General features: G+C 60.5%; 1 protein-coding gene across 1 annotated transcript in view; it reads right to left on the bottom strand.

The window, feature by feature from the left end:
• Positions 1-1,741: 1,741 nt before the first annotated feature.
• TRAPPC9 (trafficking protein particle complex subunit 9) overlaps positions 1,742-15,615 on the bottom strand; it is a 468,592-nt gene continuing 454,718 nt past the window's right edge. The window contains 2 exon segments of the mRNA XM_047783197.1: positions 1,742-2,536; positions 3,204-3,424. Coding sequence (XP_047639153.1) covers positions 2,369-2,536; positions 3,204-3,424 — 389 coding nt within the window. The 3' untranslated portion in view covers positions 1,742-2,368.

Raw genomic sequence — 15,615 nt, 5'->3', positions numbered from 1 at the left:
GTCACACTCAGCCAGTCTCAGAAAACGGCCATGGGCAAGGCCCCACATCTCACTCCCTGTCCCCAAGACTTCTTGGAATGTCCAATGGCCCCGGCTCCCAAGGCTGGTATCTGATCCACTCACATCCACGCCAGGCTGGCCTGTGGGAATGAAGCCCTGTGGGCCCAGGGGACCCTGAGACCATGTTTTTCACTCCCCCCAATCTCCCTGAGGATTTCAGCTCCTCACTGGCTCCTCTCCCCGACCCTGGTCCCTCGTTCCCCCAAGGGGTTCCCCCCACCTCCCAGACGAGCTTGTGCTCAGATTCAGGGTTTGCTTTGAGGCAGTCAAACGAGGACCCTCCCTGGGCTGCGAGGAGCCGGGGTGTGCCTGGGCGGAGGGGTGGCCGGCTAAGGGCAGGCCTCTGTGAGCGGCAAGGCCCTTGAGGACAGATGCTAATGGAGTGGAGGGGATGGGCCAGCACGGGCCACGTGGCAGCTTTGTGCCATTTGAATGAGGTGCCCACCCCCCACCCCAGGTGGCAGAGCCCCTCGAAGGCAAGGCAGGACTCCTGCCCTCAGTTGCCCTCCTGGTGGGCACCTGGCAGGCGGCACGCAGCCTGCAAAGCCATGGGAGGCAGCTTGGCCCAGGAGGGACCGAGAACATCATGAAGAGGTGACAGGTGGAAGGCAGCCCCTTCCAGTATGTCACCTGGGGTGGCTCTGCCAGAGAATCGGGGACTTGGATCCTGCTCGGTGCCTCCGGCTCTGTGCTTGGGCACTTGGAGACTCAGGCCCTTGCCCTTGTGAAGCAGGCAGTGCCAAGTCCTGGCCACGCCCGGCACCAGGAAGCACTGACCCAGAGGACACCTGCAGCCCTGCGTCAGGTAGCCTGGGTTCTTCGCTGCCCTAAACCCAGAGTTTTGCTGCGATGTTTTCTAAACCGGGTGTACCAGTCTTCATGAAAGGGCACCTGTCTCTGAAGTTGGGGGTTCCCACGGGCCAGGAACCTCAGACCCACGACAGCCCGCCAGCTGCTCATCCTCCTGTTGCTGTGTATGGGTTGGTCCCAACCAAGCCTGCTGCCTGGGTGGCCTCGTGGAAACGGGGTGACCCAAGGGTCCCGGATCCCTCTGGCTCCCCCACGACCCCTGCTCTGTGCCTTGGGACCCTCGCCCCGTCTCTGGCCCCAGAACTCTGCTCAGGAAGTCTGCTCAGTAAGGGCAGGGTGCCGGGCAGAGAACGGACTCTGAACCTGCCGGGCTGGAAGCGAGGGCTGCAGGTGGGTGGCTGCTGGGAGACAGTGGGACCCAGAGGGGAGTGAGGATGGCGTGGGGAAAAGCAGCCCTTACCATGTGTGTGTGTGGGGGGGCGCAGCTGAGGGCTGCTGGGGGACGCACAGCCTCAATCTGCACCCCAACTTCTGGACATCTGTGTAACCCCCAAACATATTTCCAAGTGTGTGCGGACCTCAGGAGAGAAAGTGAGAGGCTGAGATTGCCAGAGCCAGTGTGGGAACAAAGAAACACGGTGTGGGACCCAAGACAGTGATCCGAGAGGGTTGGGAACCAGTCCCGAAAAGCACAGGCAAGGGAAGGGGGTTGGGGGGCCACAGAGACCGACAGACCCAGGCCCACCCTACTCGCCACCAAACAGGTGGGTTGCTGCAGGAAATCCCACCTGAGCTGGGGTCTGATGAGCTGGGGGGCAGCCTCCTGATCACACGGGACAAGCAGGTGCATGGATGCAGCTGGACCACCAGCGAAGCAAGGCAGGCTCTTTATTGGAGAATCTGTCACTGACACAGACACACGCAGGCCATGGACCCCCGAGCCCAGCCGGAACCAGCCCAGGGCACAGAACAGGTGACCATCTACCCACCGGGGGCAGGTGGTCCCAGCTGGTCCCTCCTGGCTGGGCTCCCTGGGGCTCTGGGGGAAGAGCCAGCCCTCGGGGATTCCCAGGGCCAAGGGACTGGGGTCCCCCCTTCCCCTGCTCCCCTCCTGATACCCACTTTCCTATAGGCTGGGCTGTGAACCCCAGATCACGGGAACAGGTGCAGTGACCCGGCGCCTGGCTAGGTGGGGCCTCACTTTTGGGTTCGGTCAGCATCTGCCTTCATGCTGGGCTGTAACAGGGGGAGCCTGGACAGTATGGGAAGCAGGGAGGCTGCTGTGTCTGGGGGCCCCCCCCTTGCAGAGCCCAGAGCAGACGCTGCAGGTAGGCAGGGAAGCGAGGGGTGGGGGCTGAGGGCTGGAGGGAATGGGAGGTGCAGCAAAGGTCTTGTCCCCTGTCCAGGGGTGGGGGCCAGGCCAGGTCCCTGCGGCCCTCTAGTCCTCTCCCCATGGGAGCGGAGACCTGGAACAGGGCCCTGAGACAGGCCGGAGTGGCTAGGCCTGCGCCTCCAGGGCGCGCACGTGCACGCTGGGCAGGCAGAACCAGGAGGGCGGCAGCTCCTTGCTGGAGCTGTCCTCGTGGAAGCGGACGTGGAGGAAGAAGTCGCCCGTGTAGAGGAAGAGCAGGGCCCCAAGGCAGGCCGCCTGGCCCGACGGTGGCACCTGGGGGGAGGAAGAGGCGTCAAGCTGGGAGTGGGCTCCAGGGCATAGAGGAGACCCCCTGAGTCCACTCAGAAATGGGGGCAGCGGGGGAGGGGAGGACCCCAGGCCTGGTCCCCATGGCGTTCCAGGGCTTCCTTGCTGGGCCACCTCAGGCAAGTCACTGCACCTCTCTGGGCCTCACCTCCCATCCTTGGAAGGAGCTGACAGCGCTTCCCTCCCTGGGCTGGTGGGGGTCAGGGAGTGTGGGGGGCTGCCTGGGGCAGAGGCGCCATCTCAGCAGGTGAGCAGAGCCGGAGGGCTGTGTCGTCAGGAGGAAGGCTCCTTGTGACCTCACCAGTCACTTTGGGCCAGCTCACAGTGACCACTGAGCAGGGAGGAGCTGGCCGCATGGGGTAGGGTGACAGTGACAGTGGCACAGGGATCTGATGCCGTCCTGGGCGCCCTCACTCGCCTTAGCTTCTTAACAAGCCCTGGGGTGGCCTCGCCATCCTGGTTCTGCTCCCAGGGCTCGGGGACAGAGATGTGAACTTGTCTGCGGTCTCGAGGCGAGTCAGGGGGACAAGGGTCAACACAGAGAGGCCCCGTGTCTACGGACTCCTAAGCCTGCCGCGGGAGGAGGGGCGGGGACAGGGGACACTGACCCAGTGACTGGGGGCCAAGCACACACCTTGTCCAGATAGAAGGTGCCGGAGCCCACGAAGGAGACGGCGTGGTGCAGGTCGTAGTTGTGCACGCCGTTCTGGTGGTCCTGGAAGGGCACCACGCTGAGGGCGAAGGGCCCCACGCTGCGCGGGCTCCGGTTGGTCAGCCGCACCTCCAGGCGCACGGGGTCGCCCACCCGGCAGGCCGCCGCCTCGCGGTCACAGGGCTGTCCGTCCACCAGCACATCTGCAGGGAGCGGGAGACGCGACACTGTCAGGGCCCCGCCCAGCTGGCCTCCCTCTCCTCCTCCGTTCACTCGCTCATTCATCAGTTCATCCACGTGTTCCCCACTTCCTCACCTGCCAAGGCCCCTGCCCCCTCTGTGCCAGGTCCCCGAGGGCCTCCAGATGCTGACCCTGGCCCCGGGGGGGGGGGAGGGGGGAGGAAGGCCAGGTGGGGGACTCAGAACAAGGGGGGCTGAGAATGCCGAGCACGGGCCCAGGACGAGGAGTCCATCCTGGTTCCGAGTCACCTGCAGAATCACCTGCCCCGATCGCCTCGCCCCCCGGGAAGGCTGGGGTGGCCCTGGGGGCACCGTGCTGGAGGGACTCTAGCTGGGGTAGGACCTGGGAAACACGTGGAGCAGGGCAAGTGCCTTTGAGGCAGGGAAGGAGGGGCGGGGGGTGGGGCAGGCAGACTGGAGAGGCCGTGTCATGACCCCCACTCTCCCCAAACCACATGACATTCTGGCAGGACAGCAGGCAGGTGGCCTGGGGGACCCGCTTTCAGCCCGGGTGCGAGGCACAGGCTGTGATTTGACAGTAACAAGTGTCCTTAAAAGAAACAGTAGAGGAAGTGACTCAGGAGGGGCTCTGGGGAGACAGGCAGAGACTGTGGGGAGGGATCAGGACAGGCGGGAGTGTCCCCCAGCGCCTCCAAGGAGCACCCACACCTTGCGTTTGGACCCCCAGCCCCCTGAGCCGCGAGGGTCACCCCTGTGGTCTCAAGAGCCCCAGTCTGTAGTTATTTGCTCTGGCAGCGCTGGACACCGACATGGTCAGTAAGGGTCCTTCCTGCCACCAGAAGGCCATCGGCTTGTTGACCCAGCTACGGAAGCCAGGGAAGGGGGTTTGAGGCCTGAAACAGGGCTTCACACCACTCGGTATTGGCCGTGTGACGGCTGAGGGCCAACCCTGAGCCCCAGGGGGCCAGCTGGCCTCGTCACATCCGCAGGCCCAGGAGGAAGGATGCGACAGTGTCACCCATCTACTTCCTCACACCTGTCCATGTTGCCATTTAGGGGCTCCTCACGTGGGTCATGAGCCTGACCCATCACTGCCAGCCTCCTGCAGCAGAGGCCGGGGGGGACACCCCCCGCGTCAGTGCCACTGCTCTTGATGCCAGGGGACTGCGGGGAAGACCCTCTTGCCCATGGGAGGGGCCGGCTCCCCACTGGAGATCCACAGGTGGGGAGAATGGCCGGGCCGGGAGGGGCCAAGCAGACCCTCGCTCCGAGGCAGGTGGGTGTCCCCAGGGCGTGCTGGCATCTCTTCAGCTGATCTTGCCATGGTACCTCCAGGGCGTGTGAGTGTGTGTGTGTGTGTGTGTGTGTGTGTGAGTGTGTAGAGAGAGACTACATCAGGAACAAGAGACAGAGGGAGGCCGAGAGCAGAGCACCCAGGTTCTGGGCTCAGTGGGGAGCCAGCAGGTGGGGTGGGCTGAAGAGGGGGTATGTCTGCAGATCAAGGAACCGCCCACAATGTCCCCCGGCAAGTTCACTTTCCCAGCAAAGCCTTCTGAGATCAAACCTCCCCTCATGTTTTGTTACTTAAAATCATAAGTTTGTTTTTTGTTTTGATTTTTTGTTTGTGTCTTTTTAGGGCCACACCTGCAGCATATGGAAGTTCCCAGGTTAGGGGTCGAATCAGAGCTGCACCTGCCAGCCTACACCTCATCCATAGCAAAACGGGATCTGAGCCACATCCGTGACCTACACCACAGCTCATGGCAACGCCAGATCCTTAACCCACTGAGCCAGGCCAGGGATCGAACCCTAGTCCTCATGGATACTAGTTCGGTTCGTTCCTGCTGAGCCACAACGCCCCAAATCATAAGCTTTTATAGCACGCTGTTAAAATTTGGAAAGTGTATCAGAGTAAAAATAATTTTTAAAAAATCCCACACAATTCCAGCCCCTCCCCTAACAACCACCTAGCATAGCGGTGAATGTCTCCTTGCCTGTTTTCGTCTTTCCTGTGACCACAGCAGTGGGGGCTGATTCACAGTTTTGCACCTGCTCTCTGGGACCCCGAGAGCATAAGCGTGTTCCACATTTTTGTGGGAATGTCTTCAAAGGCAGCAGAGGATTCCGTGAAAGGGAAAACACCACGGTTTATTCATCCAACCACTTTTAGGCTGTGTCCACTTTTTCAGTACATAAACACCTCTGATGTACACATTTTTCCACTGAGTTTTATCTGAATTCTGGACTTGTGTTCCTAGGATACACTCTCAGGAATGGAATTATTGGGACAAAAGTAAAAATATTTTTAATATTTCTTTTTTTGTTTTTTTTTTTTCAGGACTGCTCCTGCAGCATATGGAGGTTCCCAGGCTAGGGGTCAAATCGGATCTGCAGCCGCCAACACCAGAGCCACAGCAATGTGGGATCTGAGTCGCGTCTGCGACCTACAGCACAGCTCACGGCAATGCTGGATCCCCAACCCACTGGATCGAACCTGCAACCTCATGGTTCCTAGTCCGATTTGTTCACCACTGAGCCGCGACGGGAACTCCAATTTTTAATATTTCTGATATCAGGGTAGACTGCCCTCCAGGAAGGCTCCAACCTTCCCCAGGTAGAGAAACCACCCCATGCTCCACCTCCCACCGGCACACAGCTCACAGGATCCACCCCCATCCCCACCCGGGGCAGAGCCTCCACCAGGGAGCTGACAGAGGCTGCAAAGATCTCTGATTCCTGGGCCCAAGGTGGTAAGAAGTACAGAAAAGCACAAGTCCAACCTTGAGAAAGTTCACAATCTATTGAGAGTAAGAGGTGAGCCAAGGGTTCGGCCATGCTGAATTGCAAAGACAGAGCGAGATGTGTGTGCGTGTGTGTGTGTGCATGCGTGTGTGTGCGTGTGCGTGTGTGCTGGGCAGTGCTTCCTATAGGGCCCAGAGGAGAGGCCCTTTACTCAATGCAGGCATGGGATGGCATCAAGGTGGGCTTCCTGGAGAGGAAGACACCTTTTTCTCTCCCAACATATGTTTTTACGGCTATGACTTGCTCTCAAAACCCTGCTTTTGCTGCATCCTATACTTTGGGACACGCAGGGACACCTGAGCTGGGTCGACTGGGTCCCCACTCACAGGTCTAGCCACAGAGCATGACAGCACTTTCAAGTGTGTCTGGTGCATGGCAGCCATGCACGAAGATAAGCTCTTTGTCCTGGCTGCTCTGTTCTGCTAAAGACAAGAGCTGGGGTTGGAGGGACCGAAGCTTTGTTGTTTCTAGCTTTGTGACCCGGGACAAGTCATCACGACTCCTGAGCCTCAGTGTCCTAGTGTGTAAAACGGAGCCGGTACCATCACTAACATGAGACACGGCGTGCTATGATGTAACCACTGTGCTACACGGCCCTGTGGGCCACAGTGTGTGAAATTGTGAGTTCTGGCTCTGAGGACACCCCTCTAAAGGGTCCCAGTCGCATCAAGCCTGTCTTTTCTCCTAGCAGATAGCAAACATCTAAGGGACTTGCATTTTTTTTTTTTTAGGGCTGCCCCTCCCACATATGGAAGTTCCCAGGCCAGGGGTTGAATTTGAGCTGCAGATCCCCCCATGCCACAGCCACAGCCACACTGGATCTGAGCCGCATCTGTGGCCTACACCGCAGCTCACAGAAATGCCAGATCCTTAACCCTGGGCGAGGCCAGGGATCGAACCTGAGTCCTCATGGATACAAGTCAGATTCATATCCCCTGAGCCACGAAAGGAACTCCATGGGACTTGCGTCTCGAGTGACAGCACTGGCGGGACAGTGGTTTCTGTCCTGGGCCTCTGTGTCCTGCCTGAGAAGTGGGGGAAATGACAGCCTCTCCTGCTCAGGCCTGACCCCAATACTGTGTGTGAACGATGAACCCGGCCAGGCGCAGTCTGGACCTCGTGTGGAGAGAGCAGGTGTCAGTTGCTTGTTCCATTACGGGGAAGATAAGATTATCTGCAAATCAGGGAAGGGTGGCTGGTGCACTGCAGCTCCGCTCTGCTTTCCCTTGCAGAGAGCTGTGGGGGCCGCTTGCTAGGGGAGCTAAGGGCTGGCCTATGGCTTGTCTCCAGAACAGCCCCCAGCCTGCCTGGCGCTGCCTTTTTAACCCTTCCCTGACCCCCAGCTCTAGACTCCCCCCCCGCCCCCGGGGGGGGGGGGGACAATGACAAGGGGAAGGAGGCTATGAACACAGCCCCTATGAGAATCTTCCCTAAAAGGAAGGGTAGGGCCTGTGGTCCCCAGGTCGGGCCAGGGTGGCAGGGGTGGGGGAGCTGGCCCCCAGCGGAGCAACAGGCGGGGTTGGGCCCTGGTTCTGCCCCAACCCCTCATCCTGGAGGAGGCCTCTGCCAAGCCGAGCCTCCTCCGCCTCATCTGCAAAACCAGAACAGTGATCTGATCTGGAGGTAACAACCCAGAGGTGGAGAGAGGACCCAGCCGCGCCTTCCCTGCCCGGAGCTGCGTAGCCTATGGCCTCTGCCTGCCTTCTCAGGGGGAAGGAGGGCAACCCTCTAGAGGGGCAGGACCCACCTGTCTCGCCCCCTGCTGGGTCCCCAGCCATAGGTTCCTCCTGGCTTTAGTACCCAAAGTTCTGAATCCCGAGAGCCCCTCAGTGCCAGGTAAATTGGGACAGCTGGTCACGCCACCCCAGTGCCTGGCACCCACAATGACTGCCTGCCAAATCAAGAATTTCTGTGCTCAAAAAAAAAAAAAAAAAAGAAGAAAAAGAAAAAGAATTTCTGTGTTTCCTTCCACCCTACAGCTCGAGCAGCTCCAATCTGGGTCCAAGAGCACCACAGCTTCCCGCGTCCCTGGAGGAAACAGCGGGGCTGAGGTCCGCTTTGTCTGCGAGCGTGGCATGCTTCCCGAACTGACGAGAAAGCTGGGCTGGCCTCCCCTGGGACCCAAGGTGACCGCGTGGGAAATCTAGTGAAGAGCATCTCAGAAAACAGCAATGACAGTGGTGGGGTGGCGGCTGTGCTCAGGGGGGTCTGAAAACCACCTGCACACCCCCACTGCGATGGATCTGCCCTCCGACTCTGCACCAAGGCAGCTGTGTCCCATGCCAGGGAGAGGGACTCATTCTCGCGAGGAAGCCCCGCTGAGCAAGGCTGGAAGGAGCAGCTGAGCCCAGAGAGGAGAAGCCCCAGCTGGGCACCAGCGACTTAGAACTCACTTGGAAGGGACGGGGGAGACATCATTAAACATTTCTCTAGGGCAAGCGGTTGTGGAGCCGTTCCTGAATCGCCCAGAGGAATGAGAACCACGTGTTCAGTCAGGGCAGGGCTTAGCTCCCCCTCCCGCCCACGATTCCCCGGGGGGCCACCTGGTCCAGCCCCCCCCCCCACCCTGAGGTGGGGCAGGTGGGCTAGCCCTTCTTCTGCGTCCACAGCAGACTGGCCAAGGAGGGGTGGGTACACCGGTGTGTCCCATGCCGCAGGCACATTCCCTCCCCAAGTATCCTCCCAGCCAGCCAGGGAGCCTTCCTATAGGGTCCAGGGCGGGCTCAGCAAGACCCCCACAGAAACCCTGCATCTGAGGTCTGGGGGCGTAGGGTCAAGTTTCTCCCCACGGCCTCTAGGGTCAGCCGTCAGGCCCCCGTCACTGTCCACCTCCTGGGGGTGTGACCTTCCCCCCGCCCCGCCCCAGGCTGGAGTTGGGGGGATTCCTGCTGATGTGCAGTTTGAGCAGCTCCTCCTGACTCCCCAGTGCCTGCCCTCGCTGAGCCTCGGTTTCCTCGCCTTTAGGTGGGATAACAGTAAAGTCCACCTCAAAGAGGTTCTGTGAGAAGCAGGAACTCGTCGGCAGAGGGGCCAGGGCGCCCAGCGGCCTCAGCGGCCGTTTGCATCGCCAGGCTCACGTCCAGCCTGGGCAGCGGTGGAGGATGCGTGCCGCGGGCCGGGCCCCTGACCAGCTGTCATCCCCAAAGGGGACACTCTGTGCTTATACAGCTTCTCCAGGGCCCTTCCTCAGCCGCAAGATGCTGTGACTGCTGACGGGGGAAGGGGAGCCAGCAAGGACCGAGACAGCAGCACGGGGACAGTCCTTGCAGCCTCCCCAGCCACTCTGCCCTGCAGCAATGCAGCCCCACGGCCACAAGGCCCCCAGGCCCTACGGAACCTCCAGGCGACCACTCCTGGGATCTGGAATGTCCCAGCTGCAGGGAGCAGGGTCCCAGCCAGGAAGCCCGTCCCCTGACCCCCTGCTGCCGGGAGCCTTGCGTGGGGATCTCGACCTGGGGCTCCTGGGGAGCAGAGGGTGGGACAGGCAGAGCTCCTGCTCTGAGAGGTTGAGGCTGGTCCCTTAGAAGCTCCTGGAAGCCTGAGGCTGTGCCACCAGAGGGGATGGTGCCAGTAGACAGAATAACACCCCCCCAAGGTGTCCACACCCTAATCCCCAGAGTCCTGGAGTGTGTTCCCTCAGGCGGTAAAGGACTTTGCAGTGAGACAAGGACTCAGCACTGGCGAGTATCTTGGAGCAACCAGTAGGCACCACGTCATCGCCGAGGTCCCTATGAGGGCAAGAGGCGGCAGGAGAGGGCTCGCTGTGTGAGCTGCACGGCCAGCTTTGAAGACGGGACCCGGCCAAGGCTGCAGTCCTCTAGAACCCAGAAGGCAGGACCTGGGATCTCCCCAGGCCCCAGCCTGCCGCCCTCTCTTAGCCTGACCTCCAGAGCCCTATGCTAGAAGCTCGTGCTGCTCAGGCCACTGGGTATGCGCACTGCGGGAGCAGCCCAGGAGCCCAACAGGGGTGCTGCTCAGGGGCCAAGATGCCACGGCCTCCCAGGCCTGGAGCCGGACAGCGTGATCTGAACCCTGCCTGTGTCCCTCATCCGGAAAGGCAGCTGTGTCCCATCCTCTGTGACAAGTACCAGAAGGAGGGCACTCGAAGGCTGTTTCTGTCCAACCCACCCGCGAGCCTCCGGCTTCTAAAACCTGAGGCCCGAGGCCAAGGTCAGAGCACTGGTTATCTTACACGCGTGTGTTGAACACCTGGGTCGTGCCCTGCCCTCGGGCCCCTCCAGGTGGGGGTGGGGGGACCCAGGGACAGGAAAGGTGGCCAGCCTGCGGGGCTGAGCAGGAGGGGCTTGGGACTCAGAGGTGGCCGCAGCCAGGCGTCCGCTCTCCTGGGCCACCCGGACGTTCCCGCCCAGGTAAAGGGGTCTCGCCTTAACTTGACCAAAACGAAACTCTCCCACCGCCTCCCTGAAAGCCCTCCCCCCTGGTTCATCCAGGCAGAACTGGCCCCACTGGGCAGGGCCTCCGGGCACAGGAAGTCACACAGAGGTGGCTCCTGGGACACCCAGGCCCTGCCTGGTGGCCATCCTCATCAGACCCTCTGCTCTGTCCCAGCCCAGGCCAGCTTCCCACACAGAAACCAGGTCACAGCAGCTACCCTGTGGTTCCATCTCGTTACTGCCCGGTTAGGCCCTCGCCTGGGCCATGTCATCACGCCCCTGTTTGCTCCTGGCCTGGCCCTGGTTTCTCTTTGCACTCAGAATAAAGGGAGTTTTGATCACATTCTACCCCGACCCTGGTCTCTGGGGCTCTGCACGGCCCTGAGCCAGATTCCTCCATCCCAGGGGCTGCTTTTCCGCCCTCCCTGGGCCCCAACCGCTGCCTCCTTCCTGGTCCTCTGGCACATCCCTGCCCCAGGGCCTTTGCACCTGCTGTTCCCTGCCCTGGGCCCTCCCCCCAGAGAAGTCTCTGGCCCCACAGTGACACCCCCCACACCTCCTTTTCGAAGTTCTTGTCCACCCCCTGGGCATTAACGACCTGTGTTCTGCCCTCCTCGCCCCACCACCCAGGCCAGGCAGGCACCTTCTCTCCCACATCTGCTGCAAAGAGGAATGGACGAATGAAAGAGAAGATGAACAGGCTTTGCGGCTGGGGTACCTGCCCCCTTCAGGCCCCGTCACTCCATCTGGTGCTCGGGGGCCTGGGCCACATCCCCGAGTGCCCCCGCAGAGGGGATGCCAGGACAAGCTGCCACTTCCCCGCTCGGATCCCAGCTCACACAGCAGGCTTTTGTGGAGGAGATTATTTATGCGGGAGAATCTCCTGTTGCAGGAAACCTCCCGGGAGCCATCAGTCTCTTCTCTCACAGCATGAAACGGGGCCACAGTCCATCTCCTCCTGCCCGCCCGCCCCCGGCCCTGCTTCTCCTTCACTTTTAATACCAGCCAAAGTCACGGACTTAATTTTATCTGGCCCAGAATTCCTCCTGAAACGGCTGCCACGTTTATGCTACAGCACGTCGACAGGCTCTGGCAGGAACACATGCTATAAATAGAAGCCGAGCCGAGGAAAGGGCCTGCGGGCTCGCTCTGGCCAGGCACGAGGAGAAAGGCAGCCGGCCGGTGCCAGCCTGCGCTCTGGCCAAGGGCCGCCGCTGGGAGCCGGGGTTCACGCGGCGGGAGCGCTGAGGATGGGGGAGACGTGCGCACCCCACAGTGGCGGGGGCGGGGGGAGGGGGGAGGCAGTCTTCAGTGCCCCCACCGCCTGGCACTGACACGGGGCCAAGTCCTCTCTCCCCAACCTCGCGTGCTCCTGGCAGGAACAGAGACCAGCTCTGCCTCAGTGGGATTTGGGGGGACGCTGCAGTGCAGGGGGTGATGGAGTTACCAAGGCCTGGGGCCCTGACGGAGTGTCCATCATCCGGTCATGGAATTGAGGGGGGGGGGCCTGGAGTCCCGTGGGGGCTCTGTCCTCCAGCCTCAGATTCTCCTCGTTCCCCAGGAGGGGCTGGCTTAGTCCCCCGTCTGGGCTCCCCACAGGCGGCCTCCACTGCACTCTGCGCCTGAAGGGAGGTGGCCCTTCTCAGCGCCCTGAACACGGGGAGGCATGGCCCTTGGGATCTGCCGACCTGCCAGGCCCGATTCACTCTCGGGGTTTCCTGGTCCAAACAGGAGCAGGTGTACAGCTCAGAGGATGGGCCCGTCTCAGTCCCCTGCACCCAGGCCTCCCGCCTCCTTCCCGCAGGCACCGTCATCATTCCTGTGGGTGACAGGAATGCCCAGTGGCATCCTAGCCACAGTTTAAGGCCTCACAGGTACTGCCTTGCAGAGCCTTCAGACCAACCCCTGTCCCACTGTGCACAGTTGGCAGAGCTAAGCACCCAGCTCCTACCGGAACCCTGGGCTCTGGGACGTCTCTTAATTTTCGAAACAGCTTTATCGAGATCTCGTTCACAAGCCACACAGTATACGGCATTTCACACATACCCCAACGGTGCACCCATCACTCCAAAAACAATGTGAGAACATTTTCATCACCCCAAAAAGAAACCCCACACCCTTTCACGGTCCTGCCTGCTCCCTCCTGTCCCCCAGGCCTGAACAACCACGATCAACTTTCCAGCCCTGCAACTCCCGGCCCAGGACTTTGATGTGAACACAACCACACACGGGCTTTTGTGACTGGCTTCTCCTCCCGAGGGTGGCGCTGTCAAGCCCACCCCGTGGGCGCCCGTGTCCGCGCTGCTCCTCTTTATGATGGAGGGGCTTCCACAGCGTGGATGTACCACGGCTTGTCATCCGCTGCCTTGTGGATGGACACGTGGGGCGCCCGCCCTTGTCTGCGTGAACGGCGCTGCTGGGGACATTCCAGGGCGAGTGTCTGTGTGCACACAGGCTGTCACTGCTTGAGGGCTCACACCTGGGAGCGGCACTGCTGGGGAGTGCGGGAATCTGCGTTTCACCTGCTGCGGAACCGCCGGGCTGCGCTCTGGGGCGGCTGTGTGAACTCCCACGCCCACCGGGGTGCTCCCGTCCCCCCTCCCTCGCGGCGCTTGTATCGTCTAACCATCCAAGCGCAGGCGCAGCGGCGTCTCCCTGCTGTGACCACGCCTGGCCGGGCAGCGCGCCTGGGACAGCCGTCTGCAAAGGCCCTTCTGTGCAGTCTTCCGTACTCGCTCTAACCCTGGTGGTGAGAACCTTCTGGAATCACAAGCCCTTCCTCCTCCATGGTCCTCCTGGAGCCTGGGGCTGGCCAGAAGGCTGGGACTTGGTGGGTTCCCCTCCCCTCCTGTGAGGCAGAGGGCTGGGGGACGGACAAGTCCGAGGCCAGCAGATGACATCAGGACCCAGACTCTGGAGGTGGTTCTGAGTGAAGCCTGAGGATGAGCGGGAAGGACAGGCCAGCAGTCGGGCTGGCGCTACAGCCTCCGTAGCTGGAGTCGGGTCCATGGAGTGGGTGGGCGTGAAGCTCAAGGGCAGGCAGGTGCTCCTGGCAATGGGGACACACTTGCCAATTGCTGTGAACAGTCCAGTGGTTCTAAAGCACCATGGACCTGCTTGGCCACGCCTGGAGAGTCGGGGTTCCTAGGTGGATTCGGACATGGGTGGGCGTGCGTGCGTGTGTCCAGGGCCCTGGTCTCGCCCTGAGAGGCGTGGGGTGGTGGGGAACCTTCTGTGGAGTCTGCACAGCATGACTCCCTTAGGGGCTGAAGGAAATATCAGCCAGCCCCAAGGTCATGTGCAGGTCACTTTTCAGGGGCAAAACCCAGTGGTCAGTCAGCGATGACTCCAGGTTTCTTGCTCTGACTCATCCTGTGACCTGCTCGTTTCTTCCTGAGCACTCAGCTCCAAGGCCAGCCGTGCAAGGCTCATTCTTCCCCCAAGTTCAAGGTCTTGGCAAGGACATCCTCCCAGCCCACAGGGCCACCTGCCTTGCCTTTGGGTTCCTTGATAAGAAGCAGGGGAGGGCTAAGGAGGCTTTAGGTGCAGATGTCTAATTTTGGACAAAAATTTTAAAGGCTTAAGAACAATGCAGTAGGAATTAACGAGGTAGAGACCCAGGAACAGCCGGAGTGAGTCAGGTTTCGAGGCTCTACCAGGCCTGCTTCAACGAAAGCATATTTAAATTTCAAATTTCACAAGACACACACATTTTTCTAGTTGACATAAATCTTGGGTGGGCCTAAATTTTAGAGCCAAATTTGATTCAGGCAAGGCTTGGCTTGGGAATTAATCAAGGAGCTCTGTGATTCTTCAGATGTAGCAAAAAAGCTCAAGTGAGAAGAAAACAATAGCTGAGCCTCAGGATGTGGGCTGAGAACCAGCGCAAGGGGCCCTGGGCAGCTGGTCCTTTTTATTTATTTTCTTACAGCCGCACCTGTGGCACATGGACATTCTCAGGCCAGGGTTTGAATTGGAGCTGGAACTGCGGCCTGTGCCACGTCCACAGCAACACCAGATCCGAGCCGCACCTGCGACCTATGCCACAGCTTAGGTAACACCGGATCCTTAACCCACTGAGCAAGGTCAGGGATCAAACCTGCATCCTCACAGAGACAACGTCGAGTCCTTAACCCGCTGAGACACAATGGGAACTCCTGGCCTGTTGGTCTTGCTTCACCCTCCGCAACACCAGCTGTCCTCTGGCAGAGGCAGGTCTAGTAGGAAACCCGTAATTTCGGATTATCCAGTAAAAAGCAGTTAACACTCTCTAGCGTCAGTGTAGCTAGTTGCCAGGTATACAACCAAGGCAGCAAGTTCTCCTGATGACCAATGAAAGCCAAGGAACTGACCTTTTCTCTACGGCCATTAGGAAGCTCAGAGCCACGGGTGTACCAATTGAGGGCACCACGAGGGCCCTTAGGAGCCCTCTTCCAGTCTACACGGGCACTCGGGCACATGCCCACCCCTCCAAGTCTCAGCTGTGCCAAATTGGGGTTCCCTTAGTCCAGGTGTTCTAAATTTAATTGCTACTTTGTTGAGAGGCGGGTGGCAGGGAGAGTTTGCAAAAGAGATGAGAGGCATGGACATGGCGTTCTGGGCAAGGGTCTTACAGGCAAAGAGGCAGCGGGCACCTGGGGGGTGGGGTCAAACCGCAGAGCCCCCTCCGCCCCCTCCCCACACCCCTACCTCTGAGCCTGCGCACTGAGGGGAGGGCCCTTCCTGTGGGCTGTGCGGTGCACGCTGCGAGATGCGGGAGGAGCGTGGAAGATGGGGGGAGAAGCACTGCTCCCAGGAGCTCAGCTCGGTTGCCCAGGCTCCCGTGGGCCCCGGGCACAGGCTCTCCTGCCCGTGGGCGCTCGTCAGGGTGGGCGCCACGCAAGGCCAGAGCCCAGCTCTCAAGGCGCCAAATGACGTGCGTTTGTAACAGTTACCGAGGTAGCTAATTAATTAGTTCATAAACCAGAATGCCTCTTCCTCAGCATCCAGGGAGGGAG

This window comes from Phacochoerus africanus, chromosome 6 (assembly GCF_016906955.1).
Source record: "Phacochoerus africanus isolate WHEZ1 chromosome 6, ROS_Pafr_v1, whole genome shotgun sequence".
NCBI lineage: Eukaryota > Metazoa > Chordata > Mammalia > Artiodactyla > Suidae > Phacochoerus > Phacochoerus africanus.
The sequence above is the reverse complement of the archived record's forward strand: the minus strand, read 5'-3'. Positions and strand labels throughout refer to the sequence as shown.